We start from the raw sequence: 22,766 nt of genomic DNA on the forward strand, positions 1-22,766 counted from the left end.
AGGATACAAAATTAATACGCAGAAATCTGTTGCATTTCTATACACTAGCAATGAAAGATCAGAAAGAGAAATTAAGGAAACAATCCCATTTACCTTAGCATCAAAAAGAATGAAATATCTAGGAATAAACCTACCTAAGGAGGCAGAAGACCTGTACTCTGAAAACTGTAAGATGCTGATGAAAGAAATTGAAGATGACACAAACAGCTGGAAAGATATACCATGTTTTTGGATTGGAAAAATCAATATTGTCAAAATGACTGTAATACCAAGGCAATCTACAGATTCAGTGCAATCCCTGTCAAATTGCCAATGGCATTTTTCACAGAACTAGAACAAAAAAATCTTAAAATTTGTATGGAGACACAAGAGACCTTGAATAGCCAAAGCAATCTTGAGAAAGAAAAATGGAGCTGGAGGAATCAGGCTCCCTGACTTCAGACTTTACTACAAAGCTCTAGTCATCACAACAATATGGTACTGGCACAAAAACAGAAATATAGCTCAATAGAACAGGATAGAAAGTAACAGTGTGAACATGTTTCAGATGAGAGTGAGCAGTCTCAACTATAAAACAACAAAAGGTACAACTCACAATAGGCTCAAATTACGAGATGTAATACTTTTAAACAGAATCCTCTTTGATATAGTTTCTTTCCTAATAATTTTCAGTCATTTCAAACTGTTTACTCAAGTATTTTCAGCCTCCAAATGAATGTGTTGGGCCACACAATCTCTGTGATCCCAACTGCAACCTTCTTAACTACTATTTTGGAGACACTACTATTGCCAGGCACTAAATGATATGTACAGAATTTGTGTATATCATGTATGTGTGTCTATTTGTACAGATACTGTTTCCTCATAGAAAAGTTTATCACTTATAAAGTAGGGTTTATTACTCCCATTTAACAGATAAATAAGGTGCACAGATGATTAACTAACTTGCATAATGTCCTGTAGCTGTAATAATTAGAGAGAATCAATAGATTTAAGCCATTGTGTCTGACTGACCATGGTACTGCTTCCCCGTATATATCTTGGTACAGCTGTCAGGGGTTGAATTAGCTGCCTCTGAGCTTAAGTGGCTACCATTTTAGGTCCAGTATTTGCTGGACATATTTTTTCCTCCCCAGCCACAGGGATAGTGTGTAAAAATGCACACAGCATTCATGAGTTCCAGACCATGTTCAAGTTGCTCTGATTGGCTTCAGGCCTGATATACCACAGCACATCCCCAAAGCCCTGTGCACTTGGAGGGCAGGAGTGTGTCTTAGCCAGCGCTGTTTCCTTCAGAGTCCCTAGCACTAAGCTGTGATGTGGTAAGCGCTTGGTAGATCTTGGTGTAATTTACATGTTGCAGGTCCAGGGAAGCAGATGTTCATCATTGCAAAAGAATCAATTCCAGACCTAATGCCCTCCCATTTCTACATGCATGTTTTCCGGGCACAAGTCATTGGAAGAAAGAATGAACTTGTTCGCAATCATGAGGCGCCATTATAAATTGATGCAAAAACTTAGTCTTACATCTGCTTTCTTTTTTTCTCCCCCAGTAAGTGAAAATGGTGACCACCTAAGCAGATGGATGAGGCAGGAACACGGTTGTGGGAGAGAAGTTTCTCCACTCCACAATTTCCCAAAGGAAACTTGGCTGAGCCCCACTACACACAGAGTCATCATCAACTGGACTTGGAGTTTGCGAGATGTCAGGGGAGCCTCGGCCGAGAGGCTGATCGGCAGATGTGATGTGAAAAATACCACACTCTTCTGTCATTTGCTGTTGCTTGCTGAACTGTGAAGAACTGCATGAACTCTATTTAAGCTGCTTTCTATACCATTGCCAATCACCTTTTTGGACTTGGAAGTGCTATTTTACTATTGACACTTGCATTGTTTCATTTTGCATGCATCCAGTGATTATCCATAAGCAACATATGTAATCTGCTTATATATTTTTAAAAAATCTATCCATGCAAAATGGTAACGTCTGAATTATGCTCTTTTTCAAAGTTATAATCAGCCCATGTCATTAAAAGTTTAAATTGGTTTCATATAAAGATCAGTGTAATAGGTCTGCATATACTTTATAGAAAATTAGCTTCTATAAAGATTTTTTCACTGTTTACTAGTGAAATGAGAAAAGCAAAGCTATTTATAAAAGGCCTTATGTCGTGTACATACATTGTCTTTGAAATATTTGTGATTTAGTTTATTGCTTGTAAAAGAGATTATATAATTTATTTAGTAAATACTATTGTAAACTATAGTTTTATTGAGAGAAATAAAATATTTTGTTCTCAATTGTGGTATTATATTAATTCAGGTGGTTTATGGTCTTCACATTTCTTTCTTTTGTTAATAAAAAAGAAGTAACTTAGATACCCATCATTTTTACATATTCTGGAATCCTAAATAAACTGACTCTCGTGATTGATGAAAATGGAGAGAAAATTACCCGGGCCCTGAGAAAAGACTCAATAGCAGATTCTGCTCAACTTGTTCAAGAGACTTTCCCAAATGTCCTGGTGTGTTAGTCAGCTTTCACTATGTTATGTTGTGGTGACAAACAATCCCCAAATCTCTGGATTGGGATCCAGAGCAACCCGTCTAGGACATGCCACTTTTACTGCAGAAGAAAAAATGTGATAGTGGAACCATGGGAGCTCGTAAAGCTTCTGCTTAAACATGGTTTACAGAACTCACAATCCACTGGCCAAAGCAAATGACATTGACAAGTCTGTCGTCAAAGTGTTGGGAAGTGTACTTTTCACATAGGAATAGACTCAGCAGAGAGGGGCAATGAATATTTAAGCAGTTAATACATCTATAGTATCACATGAGTGTCCCAAGCAGCAGCAGGTTAAGAGGTTGCATAATCATACACTGCAGAAAAAATCATTAGAAAACAAAAAGACATTCCTGATGAGTAAGATGCTCAGTGTAAAATACTTCAAGTTAAAGCAAGCTGGTTCTCATAAACAAACATAATATTAGCTTTTGTAAATACAGCTTGGAGCCATGGTGACTCCGTATAAGTATTCATTTCATCTGCAGAGTTGGTGCTGGGAATTTATCCTGGGTTGGGCTGTCAATGGGAAATTTTACTGAAGTGGATCGTGGAGGATTCTTTGCCTCTCTCTGCCTGGTATCCATATGTGCTAGCAGATGCCCGATCTTACTATAGGGGTTTACTTAGCTGCAATCCTGCTCTTCCCCCTCCCATTTGTATCCATTTATCTAAGCAGGGGTCCTTAAGCCCAGGACCCATTGATTCTTAGGAGGGTCACAGATGGATATTAATAGGGCCATGAAATAATATACACAAGTTGGGTATGCCTTTGTGTATATGGGGGCTTTTTTCATGAAGAGAAAGACAATAATTTCCATCAAATTCACAGTGGCTTTGACCCAAGAACTGTTGAGAACCACTATTTTAAGGCTTAACTCAAATGCTATTTCAATGCCATGAAGCTGTCCATGATGCCCAATCCTGTCTCCCCACCGCGACCGTCACCCTTGACCAGTCTGCGGTCAACTCACCTGTCTCAGAAAACCTCAACACTTTGTACCTTCTTTTAAAAATTGAGGTATAATTTACATATAATAGAGTGCACAACTATTAATTGTATGGTGCAATGATGTTTTACATATATACACACACCCTTGTAAGCAGCACCTAGAACAAGAGATAGAGTATTTCCAGCTAACCTACAGGTTCTTTCATGACCCCTCCCCATCAATACCTTTGGTAGGATTGATGCCTTCCCATCAATGCCCCAAAGGTAACCATTATTATTATTTCTATCATCATGGATTAGTTTTGCCAGTTCTTGAACTTCATATAGAGTAATAGAGTATGTCCTCTTTATCTAGCTTTTTGGTGTTACTGTTGTTCAACACTGTATGAGAGCCATTCATTTCATTGTATACAGTGAAAGCTCATTCTTTTTCATTGCTGAGTAGTATTCTGCCACATGATTATCCCACAATTTTCTACTCTATTGCTGACTGACATTTCGGTAGCTTCCAATTTGGGGCCATAAGCATGTGCACTGAAAGATAAATAATGAGTCCCTAGACCTCTTCCTCCACACAGTTCCTAGATGCATACAGCTTGACTTCTAGCACCCATACTGGGTGTGGAAGAATTTTCTCTGAAAAAACTATCACTACCAGGAGGTAGATGACCATATGCTAATTTGCCTAAGATAGTCTGAGTTTATGCCGGACACTCAGGCATAATAACAGTATATACTTTCACTCTCAAAAATGTTCCACTTTTACCACAAATTATATAGTTACCTTACCGAGGGGGAAAGCTTAAAGGTAATAACACTGGAGATTTCCCTAACAACTGGCTCAGCCAAGGCACCCTACAGTGAAGTTCCACTACACCCGCCACAGCCAGTGCTCACTCACATTTTAGTCCCCACTCAACGCACAGCCAACCAAATATCACAAGACATCTAAGGATATTCTCTAAAATGAGACTGAAATATACAAACAGAAAACTGCCGCTGGGGTTAACAAGGACTGCAAGAAGTAAACTTCAGAACAAAAATTACCATACATCTTCAAAGATAATAAATTATACAGCATCCAAGAAGCATGATCAGGATGCTGTGACAAAAATGAACATTCTTACAGATGGCCAAAAAGCACATCAAAAGATGCTCAACATCACTAATCATTAGAGAAATGCAAATCAAAACTGCAATGAGCTATCACCTCACACAGGGCAGAATGGCCATCATCAAAAAACTCTACAGGGCTTCCCTGGTGGTACAGTGGTTAAGAATCCTCCTGCCAATGCAGGGGACACAGGATCAAGCCCTGGTCTGGGAAGATCCCACATGCCACAGAGCAACTAAGCCCGTGTGCCACAACTACTGAGCCTGCACTCTAGAGCCCGCGAGCCACAACTACTGAAGCCCGTGTGCCTAGAGACCGTGCTCTGCAACAAGAGAAGCCACCGCAATGAGAAGCCTGTGCACCGCAACAAAGAGTAGCCCACGCTCACCGCAACTAGAGAAAGCCCACGCGCAGCAACAAAGACCCAACGCAGCCAAAAATAATTAAATAATTTTTTTTAAATACTTAAAAAAATTTTTTTTTTTAATCTACAAACAAGAAATGCTGGAGAGGGTGTGGAGAAAAGGGAGCCCTCCTACACTGTTGGTGGGAGTGTAAATTGGTACAGCCACTGTGGAGAACAGTATGGAGGTTCCTTTAAAAACTAAAAATAGAACTACCATATGTTCCTGCAGTCCCACTCCTCAGCATATACCTGAAGCAAATCATAATTTGAAAAGATATATGCACCCCAATGTTCACTGCAGCACTATTTACAATAGCCAGGACATGGAAGCAACCTAAATGTCCATTGACAGAGAAATGGATAAAGATGTCGTATATATATACAATAGAATATTACTTATCCATAAAAAAGAACAAAATGATGCCATTTGCAGCAACATGAATGGACCTAGAGATTGTCAGACTGGGTGAAGTCAGTCAGACAGAGAAAGACAAATATCATCTGATATCGCTTATATGTGGAATCTAAAAAAAGGTTACAAGTGAACTTATTTACAAAACAGAAATAGAGTCACAGATGTAGCAAACAAACTTAGAATTAACAGTGGGTAAGTGGGGGGAGGGATAAGTTGGGAAATTGGGATTGACATATACACACTACTATACATAAAATAGATAACTAACACGGACCTACTTTATAGCACAGGAAACTCTACTCAGTACTCTGTAACGGCTTATATGGGAAAAGAATCTAAAAAAGAGTGGCTATCCTTTACATCATGTTGGAGTTAGTATTTTTGAGAACTTTGGGGACAAGAATGTGGAGGTGACACACATCAAGTCAGAAAATGAAAAAAAGGAACACAGATGACCAATTCTTCCTCTCCCCATTTCTAACCTTATAAGAACCCATACTAATATTTTATGTGCTAGCTTCCTTACATACAGTATATCATTCAATAGGCACAGTGGTCTTGAGCAAACATAATAACCTGTATTATATATAAATAATAGAATGTATAAAGCACCTCAAAAATTTTGTAATTAAAAAAATTAAAAATTGGATATGTGTATATGTATGGCTGATTCACTTTCCTGTACACCTGAAACTAACACAACATTGTAAATCAACTATACTCCAATAAAAATTTTAATAGATAAATAAATAAATACAAGGAGTCTAGCCAACCTTAAGAGCCCACACTTCTAACTACTATACTATATAACCTTGTATATGTAGCAACCTACATATGTATATAACCTATATATGTTATATAACCTCATATATGAAGGTTCTATGCAGACAAAATGATCACTGTGACAAAGGGAGAGATTTATGCAGGGAAAACGTAGAAAACAAAAAAAGATAGTTGCAGTTTATATAAGAACTTAGAGCTGCCTGTGTTAAATGAGAATAAGAAAGTATGAAAACAGTAGGTGTTAAATAAAATTACAAGACTACATATTGAACTGATACATCTTGGCATGTTAATAAACCCATGGAAAAAAATCTAGGATTAACTAGGATTAGTGTAGCAGTTAAGAAAAATGAGATAGCATACCCAAATTTTTGCATAAGTAGATGGAATTAAATGCAAAAATAATCAGTAAGAATAGCATCTATGCATTGAAAACACATTCAAGGACATGTGTTATGCTTCACCAAACAAAACAAGGCATTTCCATAATGTAAGCATCACAGAGGCATTTATTTAGTCTGTTAGTAAATACTTACTAACTAGGGATATCAATACTTATAGAATTTTCTTTTAATTTGTTTAAGTTAATTTTCTTATACATGAAACAAAAATTAAATTGTAACCTTCAAAATTTTTGTGCAGTGCATTTGCATTGCTAAATTTTATGGACCAAAATATTCCAGAAATCATACAGATTTAACTTTCTGTTTTCAGTTTTATAACAAAGAAAATGATAATTTATAATATTCATTGTTTGGGGCAGACAGATAATGATTTCAGTATATATTTTAGTTTTTAAGCGATTAAATAAATATATGGAAAAAGAATGAACATTCTGAAAACATACAAGAGCTCTTGGAAATTAAAAGCATGATGGCAGAAATTAGGATCTAACTGAGAGAGTGGTTAGGAGATAAGATTCAAGATACATCCCAAAAAGATTAAAAATAGGTGAAACGAAATAAGAAAACTTGAAGACCATTCCACTAGAACCAATATCCAAATAATAGGACTTCCAGAAAGAGAAAATAGAGACAATGGATGTAAGAAAAGCCTCAAACAAATGTCAGGAAAATTTCCCAGAGCTAAAGGGTGTGAGTTTCCAGATTGAAAGAGACTCTGAGCACCCAGAACAATGGATGAAAATGAACCTTACCATGCAATTTCAGACCACCAAGGATGATGACAAAATTCTACAATCTTTCAGAGTAAAATTAATTTTATATAAAGGCTCAAGGCTCAAAATTGTATCAAATTTCTCAACAGCATACGGTAGCTAGAAACCAATGGAACTATGCCTTCAAAATTCTGAGAGAAAGGTATTGCTAACCTATAATTCTATACCCTGTGTATTAGTCCGTGTTCTCTAGAGAAATAGAATAGTAGAGACATAGAGATGGATAACAGATTTATTTTAATAAATTGGCTCACACAACTGTGGGGAAAGACAATTCTGAATTTCACAGGGCAGGTTGTCAGGCTGGAAACTCAGGCATGGGTTAATAGAGCAATCCTCAGGCAGAATTTCTTCTTTTCAAGGACACTTCAGTTTTTGCTATAAGGCCTTCACTTGATTGGATCAGGCCCACACATGTTATTGAGGGTAACCTCCTTTACTTAAAGTCAACTGATTAAAGATCTCAATTACATCTATAAAATATTTTCACAGCAATACCTATATTAGTTTTTGATTAAATAACTGGGTGCTCTACCCTAGCCAAGTTGATACATAAAATTAATGATCACACCCTGGAAAACCAATTAAAAGTGAGGGTAGAATAAAATTATCTATGAAAAATTCATTTCCATCTTCCCTTTATCTAGAAACTCCCCAAAGATGCGTTTAACCAAAATGAGATAGTAAATCAAGAAAAAGAAAGCCATGAAATAGAAGGCCATTGGATCCAGAAATCAAGAGATCCAACCCAAGAGGAAGGAATCCCCAGGATGAACATAAAGGGAAATCCCAACATGGCAACAATGGAGGAGATCTATAAATAAATCACTCCAGATTGGAGTAGGTCAGATGGCTCTAGACACAACTTCTCCAAGAAGGTAAAGATACCCAAAAGACTTATAAAGTAAGGACAGAAAATTAACTCTAGGTATACTGTATCTGAGCCTGGAGCAGGGGGCAAAGGGGTAGGGGTGGGGAAGGTTATTAACAGAAAAAAAAAAAAAACTGGTGAAATCTGAATAAAGTCTGAAATTTAGTTAATAGTATTGTACAAAAGACAACACTGAGTTTGGAAAAATAATATTAGCATCTTATGTAAGTATGACTCAAGAGAAACTGGGTAAATGGTATATAGAAACTCTGTTCTAGGGAATGCCCTGGTAGTCCCGTGGTTAGGACTCAGTGTTTTCACTGCCACGGCCTGGGTTTGATCCCTGGTTGGAGAACTAAGATCCCACAAGCCATATGTGGTGCTGGGAAAACTGGACAGCTACATGTAAAAGAATGAAATTAGAACACTCCCTAACACTATACACAATAGTAAACTCAAAATGGATTAAAGACCTAAATGTAAGACCAGACACTATAAAACTCTTAGAGGAAAACATAGGAAGAACACTCTTTGACATAAACCACAGCAAGATCCTTTTGGATCCACCTCCTAGAGAAATGGAAATAAAAGCACAAATAAACAAATGGGATCTAATGAAACTTAAAAGCTTTTGCACAGCAAAGGAAACCATAAACAAGACGAAAAGACAACCCTCAGCATGGGAGAAAATATTGGCAAACGAATCAACAGACAAAGGATTAATCTCCAAAATATACAAACAGCTCATGCAGCTCAATATCAAAAAATCAAACAACCCAATCCAAACATGGGCAGAAGACCTAAATAGACCTTTCTCCAAAGAAGACATACAGATGGCCAAGAGGCACATGAAAAGATGCTCAACATCACTAACTACTAGAGAAATGAAAATCAAAACTACAATGAGGTATCACCTCACACTGGTTAGACAGGGCATCATCAGAAAATATACAAACAATAAATGCTGGAGAGGGTGTGGAGAAAAGGGAACCCTCTTGCACTGTTGGTGGGAATGCAGATTGATACAGCCACTATGGAGAACGGTATGGAAGTTCCTTAAAAAACTAAAAATAGAATTATCATACGACCCAGCAATCCCACTACTGGGCATATACCCAGAGAAAACCATAATTCAAAAAGACACATTCACCCCAATATTCATTGCAGCAGTATTTACAATAGCCAGGTCATGGAAGCAACCTAAATGTCCATTGACAGATGATTGGATAAAGATGTGGAATATATATACAATGGAATATTACTCGGCCATAAAAAGGAACAAAATTAGGTCATTTGTAGAGACGTGGATGGACCTGAAGACTGGCATACAGAGTGAAGCAAGTCAGAAAGAGAAAAACAAATATCGTTTATTAACGCAAATATATGTGGAATCTAGAAAAGTGGTACAGATGAACCAGTTTGCAAGGAAGAAATAGACACACAGATGTAGAGAACAAATGTATGGACACCAAGGTAGGGGAAGGGGGAGTGGGATGAATTGGGAGATTGGGATTGACATATATACACTAATATGTATAAAATAGATAACTAATGAGAACCTGCTGTATAGCACAGGGAACTCTACTTCATTTTGCTGTACAGTAGAAACTAACACAACATTGTAAAACAACTATGCCCCAATTAAGAAAAAGAAGAAGAAAAAGAAAGAAACTCTGTTCTGTCTTTGCAAATTTTCTGTAAATCTGATATTATTTTCAAAGAAGTTTATTAAAACTGAAAAAGAAATGAGCAAGAGATTTAAACAGACACTTCAAAGAAAATATATGATTGGCAAATAAGAACAAGAAAAGGTGCTCAACATCATCAGTCATTAGGGAAATGCAAATTAAAACTATAATGACATGCTACTATACATATATTAAGATGGCTAAATTTTTGTAATTGACAATACCAAGTGCTGATGAGAATGCAAGGCAATTCTAACTGCCATACTTTGCTGTTGGGAATGCAAAATGGTACAGCCACTAGGGAAAAATGTGTCAGTTTCTAATAAAGTTAAACATACCCTTATCATATGACTCAGCAATTCAACTCCTGGTATTTACCTTAGAAAATTGAAAACTTACGTTTGCATAAACATTTGTACATGGATGCTCATAACAGCTTTATTAACAATCACCAAAAACTGAAAACAACCCAAATGTCCCACAATGGGTGAATGGATAAACAAACTGTGGCTCATTCACACAATGAAATGATACACAGCAATAAAAAAGAAAAGAACTATTGACATACTCAAAAATATGGATGAATTTAAAAGGCATTATGCTGAGTGAAAGAAGCTAGACTCTACAGGTCACTTACTGTATGAATTCGTTTATATGACATTCTAGAAAAGGCAAAATGATGGGGTTAGAGAACAGGTCAGTGATTGCCAACTAAAACAGGGGAAACATGAGGCAATTTGGGGGGCAAAAGAACTGTCCTCTATCTTGATTATGGTTGTGGTTACACAAAATTACATATGTGTTAAATCTCATAGAATTGTTCACCAAAAGAAAAAATTAAATTTTACTGTATGTAATTTTTTAACCAGTTAATTTTAAAACATACATAAAATAGACTATTAAAACTCTTAGATGGCAGAAACTAACACACCATTGTAAAGCAATTATACCCCAATAAAGATGTTAAAAAACAAAACAAACAAAGAAAACTCTTAGATGTTTTATATAAGTCTCATGGTAACCACAAAGCAAAAACCTACAGTAGATACACAAATAATAAAGAGAAAGGAATCTACATATACCACTTAGAAAATCATTAAATCACAAAAGAAGAGAGCAAAAGAAACAAAGGAAATATAAAACAGCCAGAAAACAATTTTTAAATGGCAATAAGTCTGTATCTATCAACAGTTACTTTAAATGTAAATGACCTAATTTCTCCAGTCAAAAGAGGTAGTATGGTTGAATGGATTAAAAAATGATAATAAGGCCCAACTATACGCTGCCTTTAAGAGACTCACTTCAACTCTAAGGATACACAGACTGAAAGTGAAAGATGAAAAGAAAAATATTCCATGCAAATGGAAACTGAAAGAAAGCTGGGGTAGCTATACTTATATCAGAAAAAAACATAGACTTTAAGATAAAGATTGTAATAAGAGACAAAGAAGGTTATCATGTGATGATAAAGGGGTCAATCCAACAAGACGATACAACATTTGTAACTATTTATGCACCCAACATAGGACTACCTAAATATATAAAGTAAATATTAACACATTATTGACTGGGGGATTTTTGCAGAAACAAACACCTGTGGCCGTAATACGTCTCCAGCAAAAATGTGTTAACAGACCTAAAGAGAGAAATAGACAGCAATACAATAATAGAAGAGCACTTCAACACCTCACTTTTATCGATGGGTAGATCATAAAGACAGAAAATCTATAAAGAAACACTGGACTTAAACTACAGACTTGACATTTTCAGATCATTCTATCCAAAAGCAGCAGAATACACATTTTTCTCAAGTGTACAGGGAACATTCTCCAAGATATGTCATATGTTAGGCCACAAAACAAGTCAATAATTTTAAGAAGCTTGAAAAAAGTCATACAGCTTTCCTGACCACAATGGTATGAAAATAGAAATCAATGACAAGAAGAAAACTAGAAAATTCTCAAATACATGGAGATTAAACAACATGCTCCTGAACAACAAAAGGGTCAAAGAAGAAATGAAGAGAAATCAAAAAAATATCTAGAGGCAAATGAAAATGGAAATACAACATATCAAATCTTATGGCATGCAGCAAAAGCGGTTCTAAGAGAGAAATTCATAGTGATAAATGCCTACATTAAGAAACTAGAAAGGGCTTCCCTGGTGGCTCAGTTGTGGAGAATCTGCCTGCCAACGCAGGGGACATGGGTTTGAGCCCTGGTCTGGGAAGATCCCACATGCCGCAGAGCAACTAGGCCCGTGAGCCTGCGTGTCTGGAGCCTGTGCTCCGCAACAAGAGAGGCCACGATAGTGAGAGGTCCACACACCACGATGAAGAGTGCCCCCGCCTTGCCACAACTAGAGAAAGCCCTCGCACAGAAAGGAAGACCCAACACAGCCAAAAATAATTAATTAATTAATTAATTTTAAAAAGAAACAAGAAAGAGGGACTTCCCTGGTTGCACAGTGGTTAAGAATCCACCTGCCAACGCAGGGGACATGGGTTCAAGCCCTGGTCCAGGAAGATCCCACAGGCTGCAGAGCAACTAAGCCTGTGCACCACAACTACTAAGCCTGTGCTCTAGAGCCCGTGAGCCACAACTACTGAGCCTATGTGCCACAACTACTGAAGCCTGTGAACCTACAGCCCATGCTCTGCAACAAGAGAAGCCACCGCAATGAGAAGCCTGCACACTGCAACGAAGAGTAGCCTCCACTTAGTGCAACTACAGAAAGCCCGTGAGCAGCAATGAAGACCCAGCACAGCCAAAAATAAATAGAAAAATAAATAAATTTATTTTAAACAAAAGAAACAAGAAAGACCTTAAACAACCTAACTATACATCTTAAGGAACTAGAAAATTAAAAACTAAGCCCAAGTTAGTAGTAGGAAGGCAATAACAAAGATCAGGGGGAAAAAAAATGAATGAAATAGAGACAAGGAAGACAATAGAAAAGATCAATGAAAGCAAAAGCTGGTTTTCTGAAACAATAAACAAAGTAGACAAACCTTTAGTTCAACTTTCCAAGAAAAAAGAGGAGTCAAAAAAATAAATAAGAAATGAAAGGTATTACAACTGATACCACAGAAACACAAAGGATCATAAGAGACTAGTATGAACAACTGTATGCCGACAAATTCGACAACCTAGAAGAAATGGATAAATTGCTAGAAACCTACAACCTACCAAGACTGAATCATTAAGAAATAGAAAATATGAACAGACCAATTACTAAGGAGATTCAATCAGTATCCAAAAACTGCCCAACAAAAGTCCAGGCTTTCATTCGCTGGCTTCACTGGTGAATTTGACCAAACACTTAAAGAATTGACACCAATCCTTCCCAAACTTCCCAAATGTTAGCAAGGATGTGAAGAAAAGGGAACCCTTGAACACTGTTGGTGGGAATGTAAATTGGTGCAGCCACTATGGAAAACAGTATGGAGGTTCCTCAGAAAATTAAAAATAGAATTACCATATGATCCAGCAATTCCAATCCCGGTTATATATTCAGAAAAATCAAAAACACTAATTCAAAAATATACATACACCCCAATGTTCATAGAAGCATTATTTACAATAGCCAAGACATGGAAGCAACCCAAGTGCACATCAACATATGATTAGATTAAGAAGATGTGAGACATAAGATAGATAGACAGACAGACATAGATATAGATATACAGATATAGATATATATCATGGAAAAGAATGAAATACTGCCATTTGTAGTAACATGGATGGACCCAAAGATTATGCTTAGTCAAATAAGTCATACAGAAAAAGACAAATACCATATGATATCATTTATATGTGGAATCTAAAAAATAATACAAATGAATGTATATACAAAACAGAAACAGAGTCACAGACATAGAAAACAAACTTGTGGTTACCAAAGGGGAGAAGGAAGTGGGGAGGGACAAATTATGCATACGGGATAAACAGATACAAACTACTATATATAAAATAGATAAGCAACAAGGATTTACTGTATAGCACAGGAAACTATACCCATTATCTGTAATTACCTATAATGGAATATAATCTGATAAATATTGAATCACTATGCTGTACACCTGAAACACTGTATTTTAAAGCAACTATACTTCAATTTTAAAAAATCAAAAAAAGAAAAAAATCAAAGACAATGAAAGAATTCTGAAGAGAAGTTACATACAAGGGAAGTCCTGTAAGATTATTGGCAAATTTCTCCACAAAAGCTTTTTAGACCAGGAGATAATGGGATGATATATTCAAAATACTGAAGAAAAAAAACTGTGAACAAAAAAATCTATACCTAGTAAAACTGTCCTTCAGAAATAAAGGAGAGATAAAGACTTTCCCAAACAAACAAAAGCTGAGGGAGTTTATCCTCATTATTCCTGTCTTATAAGAAATGCTAAAAGGGAGTCCTTTGAGTGGAAATAAAAGGACTTTAAAATCATAAAAATTTAAGAAGGCAACCTAAAACTCACTGGTATGGTAAATATATAGTCAAAGTTAGATTCTATAATACTGTATGGTGGTGTGTAATTCACTTACTACTCTAATTTAAAAGTTAAAAAAAATGTAAAAACCAACAAGGACCTACTGTATAGCACAGGGAACTCTGCTCAATATTATGGAGCAATCTAAATGGAAAAAGAATTTGAAAAAGAATAGATACATGGGGCTTCCCTAGTGGCGCAGTGGTTGAGAGTCCTCCTGCCGATGCAGGGGACACGGGTTCGTGCCCCTGTCCAGGAAGATCCCACATGCCATGGAGCTGCTGGGCCCGTGAGCCATGGCCGCTGAGCCTGCGCGTCTGGAGCCTGTGCTCCGCAACGGGAGAGGCCACAACAGTGAGAGGCCTGTGTACCGCAAAAAAACAAACAAACAAAAAAAGGATACGTGTATATGTATAACTGAATTACTTTGCTGTACACCTGAAACTCTCACAAGATTGTTAATCAACTATACTCCAATATAAAATAAAAAGTTTTAAAAAAATGTAAAAATAACCATAGCTACAACAGTCTGTAGTTAGTTATATAACAGAAAACAATATGATCATTAATGATCTAAAATGTGATGGGGAGGAGAAGTAAAATTGGAAAGTTAAGGAACTCTATTTAAGTTAAGTTTTTATCAGTTTAAAATAGGATGTTAGGGCTTCCCTGGTGGTGCAGTGGTTAAGAATCTGCCTGCCAATGCAGGGGACACAGGTCCGATCCCTGCTCTGGTGCGTGGGCTTCTCATTGCAGTGGCTTCTCTTGTTGCGGAGCACAGGTTCTAGGTACATGGGCTTCAGTAGTTGTGGCATGCAAGCTCAGTAGTTGTGGCTCACTGGCTCTAGAGTGCAGGCTCAGTAGTTGTGGCACACGGGCTTAGATGCTCCACGGCATGTGGGATCTTCCCAGACCAGGTCCAGATGGCTTCACTGGTGTATTTTACCAACATTTAAGGAATTGATGCCAATACTTTTCAAACTCTCCCCCCAAAATCAAAGAGGTGGAAATACTCCCAAACTCATTTTATGAGGTCAACATCACCCTGATACCAAAGCCAGGAAAGGACACTACCAGAAAAGAAAACTATAGGCCAATATCCCTGGTGAATATAGATGCAAATATTCTCAGCAAACTACTAGCAAACTGAATTCAGCAGCATATTAAAAGGATAATACACAATGATCAAGAGGGATTTACCCCTGGAATTGAAAGATTGTTCAACATACACAAAATCAGTGAGATAAATCACCATAATAGAATGAAAGAAACAAATCATATGATCATCTGAATAGACAGAGAAAATGCATTTCACAAAATTCTAAACCCTTTCATGATAAAAATTCTTGACAAATTAGATATAGAAGAAATAGACCTCAACATAATAAAGACCATATATGACAAGGCCACAGCTAACATCATACTTGATATGGAAAGCTTAAAAGCTTTTCCTCTACATCAGGAACAGGACAAGGGTGCCCACTCTAACCACTCCTATTCAACATGGTACTGAAAGTCCTGTCCAGAGCAATCAGGCAAGAAATAGAAATAAAAGGCATCAGAATTCGAAAGGAAGAAGTAAAACTGTCTCTGTTTGCAGGTGACATGATTTTATATAGAGAAAATCCTAATTATTACACCAAAAAAAAAAAAACCTGTTAGATCTAACCTACAAATTCAGTGAAGTTACAGGATACAAAACTAACCTACAAAAATTAGTAGCATTTCCATGCACTAATCACAAATTATCTTAAAAGGAAATTTTTTAATGATCCCATTTACAATAGCATCAAACAGAATAAAATAGAGACCCATCCAGCTGGTAACAGAATTCAGGTCACAGTGATTAGTTACCATAACAGGAGGAAAACCAAAGGTCAGGCAGTTCATTTCTGAAGAGACCAGAGCCCACAGCTAACCCCAGATGTTGAGCATGAAGCGGGGGCAGAGACAGCCCTTCTGACCAGCTGCAAAATAATCTCTGAAAAAGCTGGGTTCAAGATGGCAGGGTAGAAGGACATGCTCTCACTCCCTCTTTTGAGAACACCGGAATCAAAACTGCTGAACAATCATCGACAGGAAGACACTGGAACTCACCAAAAAAGATACCCCACATGCAAAGACAAAGGAGAAGCTACAATGAGATGGTAGGAGGGGGCACTATCAAAATAAAATCAAATCCCATAGCTGCTGGGTGGGTGACTCACAAACTGGAGAACACTTATACCACAGAAATCCACCCACTGGAGTGAAGGTTCTGAGCCACACGTCAGGCTTCCCAACCTGGGGGTCTGGCAACGGGAGGAGGAGTTCCTAGAGAATCAGACTTTGAAGGCTAGCGGGATTTGATTGCAGGACTTCAGCAGGACTGGGGGAAACAGAGATTCCACTTTTGGAAGGCACACACAAAATAGTGTGAGCATTGGGACCCAGGGGAAGGAGCAGTGACCCCACAGGAGACTGAACCAGGCCTACCTGCTAGTGTTGGAGAGTCACCTGCAGAGGTGGGGGGCAGCTGTGGCTCACCAAGGGACAATAACACTGGCAGCAGAAGTTCTGGGAAGTACTCCTTGGTGTCAGCCCCCCCCAGAGTCCGCCATTAGCCCCACCAAAGAGCCCGGGTAGGCTCCATTATTGGGTTGCCTCAGGCCAAACAACCAACAGGGAGGGAACCCAGCCCCACCCATCAGCAGACAAGTGGATTAAAGTTTTACTGAGCTCTGCCCACCAGAGCAACATCCAGTTCTACCCACCACCGGTCCCTCCCATCAGGAAACTTGCACAAGCCTATTAAATAGCCTCATCCAGCAGAGGGCAGACAGCAGAAGCAAGAAGAACTACAATCCTGCAGCCTGTGGAACAAAAACCACATTCACAGAAAGATAGACAAGATGAAAAGGCAGAGGGCTATGTACCAGATGAAGGAACAAGATAAAACCCCAGAAAAACAACTAAATGAAATGGAGATAGGCAACCTTCCAGAAAAAGAATTCAGAATAATGGTAGTGAAGATGATCCAGGACCTCGGAAAAAGAATGGAGGCAAAGCTCAAGAAGATGCAAGAAATGTTTAACAAAGATCTAGAAGAATTAAAGAAGAAATAGAGATGAGCAATACAATAACTGAAATGAAAAATATATTAGAAGGAATCAATAGCAGAATAACTGAGGCAGAAGAACGGATAAGTGACCTAGAAGACAGAATGGTGGAATTCACTGCTGTGGAACAGAATAAAGAAAAAAGAAGGAAAAGAAATTAAGACAGCATAAGAGACTTCTGGGACAACATTAAATGCAACAGTATTCGCATTATAGGGGTCGCAGAAGGAGAAGAGAGAGAGAAAGGACCCGAGAAAATATTTGAAGAGATTATAGTCGAAAAATTCCCGAACATGGGAAAAGAAATAGCCACCCAAGTCCAGGAAGTGCAGAGAGTTGATACAGGATTAACCCAAAGGGAAACACACCGAGACACATAGTAATCAAACTGGCAAAAATTAAAGACAAAGAAAAATTATTGAAAGCAGCAAGGGAAAAATGACAAATAACATACAGGGGAACTCCCATAAAGATAATAGCTGATTTCTCAGCAAAAACTCTACAAACCAGAAGGGAGTGGCATGATATACTTAAAGTGATGAAAGGAAAGAACCTACAACCAAGATTACTCTACCCAGTTAGGATCTCATTCAGATTCGATGGGGAAATCAACAGCTTTACAGACAAGCAAAAGCTAAGAGAATTCAGCACCACCAAACCACCTCTACAACAAAGGCTAAAGGAACTTCTTTAGGTGGGAAACATAATAGAAGAAAAGGACCTACAAAAACAAACCCAAAACAATTAAGAAAATGGTAATAGGAACATACATAACGATAATTACCTTAAATGTAAATGGATTAAATGCTCCAACCAAAAGACACAGGCTTGCTGAATGGATACAAAAACAAGGCGCATATATATGCTGTCTAAAAGAGACCCACCTCAGACCTAGGAACACATACAGACTGAAAGTGAGGGAATGGAAAAAGGTAGTCCATGCAAATGGAAATCAAAAGAAAGCTGGAGTAGCAATACTCATATCAGATAAAATAGATTTTAAAATAAAGAATGAATAAATTAATTAATTAAATAAAGAATGTTACAAGAGACAAGGAAGGACACTACGTAATGATAAAGGGATCAATCCAAGAAGAAGATATAACAATTATAAATATATATGCACCCAACATAGGAGCACCTCAATACATAAGGCAACTGCTAACAGCTATAAAACAAGAAATCGAGAGTAACACAAAAATAGTGGGGGACTTTAACACCTCACTTACACCAACGGACAGATCATCCAAACAGAAAATTAATAAGGAAACACAGCTTTAAATGACATGGTAGACCAGATAGATTTAATTGTTATTTATAGGACATTCCATCCAAAAACAGCAGATTACACTTTTTTCTCAACTGCACTCAGAACATTCTCCAGGATAGATCACATCTTGGGTCACAAATCAAGCCTCAGTAAATTTAAGAAAACTGAAATCATATCAAGCATCTTTTCTGACCACAACGCTATGAGATTAGAAATCAATTACAGGGAAAAAATGTAAAAAACACAAACACATGGAGGCTAAACAATATGTTACTAAATAACGAAGAGATCACTGAAGAAATCAAAGAGGAAATCAAAAAAATACCTAGAGACAAATGACAATGAAAACACGATGACCCAAAACCTGTGGGATGCAGCAAAAGGAGTTCTAAGAGGGAAGTTTAAAGCTATACAAGCCTACCTCAAGAAACAAGAAAAATCTCAAATAAACAATCTAATCTTACACCTAAAGGAACTACAGAAAGAAGAACAAACAAAACCCAAAGTTAGCAGAAGGAAAGAAATCATAAAGATCAGCGCAGAAAAAAATGAAATAGAAACAAAACAATAGCAAAGATCAATAAAACTAAAAGATGGTTCTTTTTTTTTTTTTTTTTCCAGTACGCGGGCCTCTCACTGTTGTGTCCTCTCCCATTGCAGAGCACAGGCTCCAGACACGCAGGCTCAGCGGCCATGGCTCACGGGCCCAGCAGCTCCGTGGCATGTGGGATCTTCCCGGACCGGGGCACAAACCTGTGTCCCCTGCATTGGCAGGAGGACTCTCAACCACTGCGCCACCAGGGAAGCCCTGAAAGCTGGTTCTTTGAGAAGATAACCAAAACTGATAAACCATTATCCAGACTCATCAAGAAAAAGAGGGAGAGGACTCAAATCAATAAAGTTTGAAATGAAAAAGGAGAAGTTACAACAGACACCACAGAAATACAAAGCATACTAAGAGACTACTACAAGCAACTCTATGCCAATAAAATGGACAACCTGGAAGAAATGGACAAATTCTAAGAAAGGTATAACCTTCCAAGACTGAACCAGGAAGAAATAGAAAATATGAACATGCGAATCACAAGTAATGAAATTGAAACTGTGATTAAAAATCTTCCAACAAACAAAAGTCCAGGACCAGATGGCTTCACAGGTGAATTCTATCAAACATTTAGAGAAGACCTAACACTCATCCTTCTCAAACTCTTCCAAAAAATTACAGAGGAAGGAACACTCCCAAACTCATTCTATGAGGCCACCATCACCCTGATACCAAAACCAGACAAAGATATTACAAAAAAAGAAAATTACATACCAATATCACTGATGAATATACATGCAAAAATCCTCAACAAAATACTAGCAAACAGAATCCAACAACACATGAAAAGGACCATTCACCATGATCAAGTGGGATTTATCCCAAAGATGCAAGGATCCTTCAATATATGCAAATCAATCAATGTGATACACCATATTAACAAATTGAAGAATAAAAATATATGATCATCTCAATAGATGCAGAAAAAGCTTTTGACAAAATTCAACACCCATTCATGATAAAAACTTTCCAGAAAGTGGGCACAGAGGGAACCTACTTCAACATAATAAAGGCCCTATACGACAAACCCACAGCAAACATCATTCTCAATGGTGAAAAACTAAAAGCATTTCCTCTAAGATCAGGAACAAGACAAGGATGTCCACTCTCACCACTATTATTCAACATAGTTTTGGAAGTCCTAGCCAAGGCAATCAGAGAAGAAAAAGAAATAAAAGGAATACAAATTGGAAAAGAAGAAGTAAAACTGTCACTGTTTGCAGATGACATGATATTATATATAGAGAATCCTAAAGATGCCACCAGAAAACTACTAGAGCTAATCAATGAATTTGGCAAAGCTGCAGGATACAAAATTAATGCACAGAAATCTCTTGCATTCCTATACACTAATGATGAAAAATCTGAAAGAGAAATTAAGGAAACACTCCCATTTACCATTGTAACAAAAAGAATAAAATACGTAGGAATAAACCTACCTAGGGAGATGAAAGACCTGCATGCAGAAAACTATAAGACACTGATGAAAGAAATTAAAGATGATACAATCAGATGGAGAGATATACCATGTTCTTCGATTGGAAGAATCAATATTGTGAAAATGATTATACTACTCAAAGCAATCTACAGATTCAATGCAATCTCTATCAAATTACCAATGGCATTTTTTACAGAACTAGAATAAAAAATCTTAAAATTTGTATGGAGACACAAAAGACCCCGAATACCCAAAGCAGTCTTGAGGGAAAAAAACAGAGCTGGAGAAATCAGACTCCCTGACTTCAGACTATACTACTAAGCTACAGTAATCAAAACAATATGGTGCTGGCACAAAACCAGAAATATAGTTCAATGGTACAGGATAGAAAGCCCAGAGATAAACCCACACACCTATGGTCAACTAATCTACGACAAAGGAGGCAAGGGTATACAATGGAGAAAAGACAGCTTCTTTAATAAGTGATGCTAGGAAAACTGGACAGGTACATGTAAAAGAATAAAATTAGAACACTTCCTAACACCATACACAAAAATCAACTCAAAATGGATTAGAGACCTAAATGTAAGACTGGGCACTATAGAATTCTTAGATGAAAACATAGGAAGAACACTCTTTGACATAAATCACAGCAAGTTATTTTTTGATCCACCTCCTAGAATAATGGAAATAAAAACAAAAATAAACAAATGGGACCTAATGAAACTGAAAAGCTCTTGCACAGCAAAGGAAACCATAAACAAGACAAAAAGACAACCCTCAGAATGGGAGAAAATATTTGCAAATGAATCATCAAAGGATTAATCTCCAAAATATATAAACAGCTCAGGCAGCTCAATATTTAAAAAACAAACAACCCAATACAAAAATGGGCAGAAGACCTAAATAGACCTTCTCCAAAGAAGACATACAGATGGCCAAGAAGCACATGCAAAGCTGCTCAACATCACTAATTATTAGAGACATGCAAATCAAAACTACAATGAGGTATCACTTCACACCAGTTAGAATGGACATCATCAGAAAATCTACAAACAACAAATGCTGGAGAGGGTGTGGAGAAAAGGGAACCCTCTTGCACTGTTGGTGCAACATTCCCACTGTTGGGAATGTAAATTGATACAGCCACTATGGAGAATAGTATGGAGGTTCCTTAAAGAACTAAAAATAGAATTACCATACGACCCAGCAATCCCGCTACTGGTCATATACCCAGAGAAAACCATAATTCAAAAAGACACATGCACCCCAGTGTTCATTGCAGCACTATTTACAATATCCAGGTCATGGAAACAACCTAAATGTCCATCGATAGACAAATGGATAAAGAAGAAGTGGTACATATATACAGTGGAATATTATTACTCAGCTAAAAAGGAACGAACTTGGGTCATTGGTTGAGACGTGGATGCATCTAGAGACGTCATACAGAGTGAAGTAAGTCAGAAAGAGAAAAACAAATATCGTATATTAACGCATATATGTGGAACCTAGAATATGGTAGTGATGAACCAGTTTGCAGAGCAGAAAGTGAGACACAGAAGTAGGGAAAAAATGTATATACATCAAGGGGGGAAAGAGGCAGGGGTGGGGGTTGTGGTGTGATGAATTGGGAGATTGGGATTGACATGTATATACTGATGTGTATAAAATGGATGACTAATAAGAAAATATAAATAAATTAAAAATAAACATAAAAAAAGAACCTAGGGGCAGGACAGGAATAAAGATGCAGATGTAGAGAATGGACTTGAGGACACAGAGAGGGGGAAAGGTAAGCTGGGACAAAGTGAGAGAGTGGCATGGACTTATATATACTACCAAATGTAAAATAGATAGGTAGTGGGGAGAAGCCTCTTAGCACGTGGAGA

General features: G+C 37.4%; 1 protein-coding gene and 1 long non-coding RNA gene across 11 annotated transcripts in view; one reads left to right on the forward strand and one right to left on the reverse strand.

Moving 5' to 3' along the window:
- PIP5K1B (phosphatidylinositol-4-phosphate 5-kinase type 1 beta) overlaps positions 1–2,301 on the forward strand; it is a 330,062-nt gene extending 327,761 nt beyond the window's left edge. For all 8 annotated transcript variants that reach the window (XM_019934739.3, XM_073806189.1, XM_019934736.3 and 5 more), the window contains one exon: positions 1,554–2,301. In XM_019934739.3, coding sequence (XP_019790298.1) covers positions 1,554–1,560 — 7 coding nt within the window. In that variant the 3' untranslated portion in view covers positions 1,561–2,301. The remainder of the gene's footprint in view (positions 1–1,553) is intronic.
- Positions 1–22,766, reverse strand: part of LOC117312633 (uncharacterized) — a 127,930-nt gene that overhangs the window by 20,708 nt on the left and 84,456 nt on the right. The gene's annotated exons all lie outside the window — the stretch shown is intronic.

This window comes from Tursiops truncatus, chromosome 6 (genome assembly GCF_011762595.2).
Source record: "Tursiops truncatus isolate mTurTru1 chromosome 6, mTurTru1.mat.Y, whole genome shotgun sequence".
In the NCBI taxonomy this organism is placed as follows: domain Eukaryota; kingdom Metazoa; phylum Chordata; class Mammalia; order Artiodactyla; family Delphinidae; genus Tursiops; species Tursiops truncatus.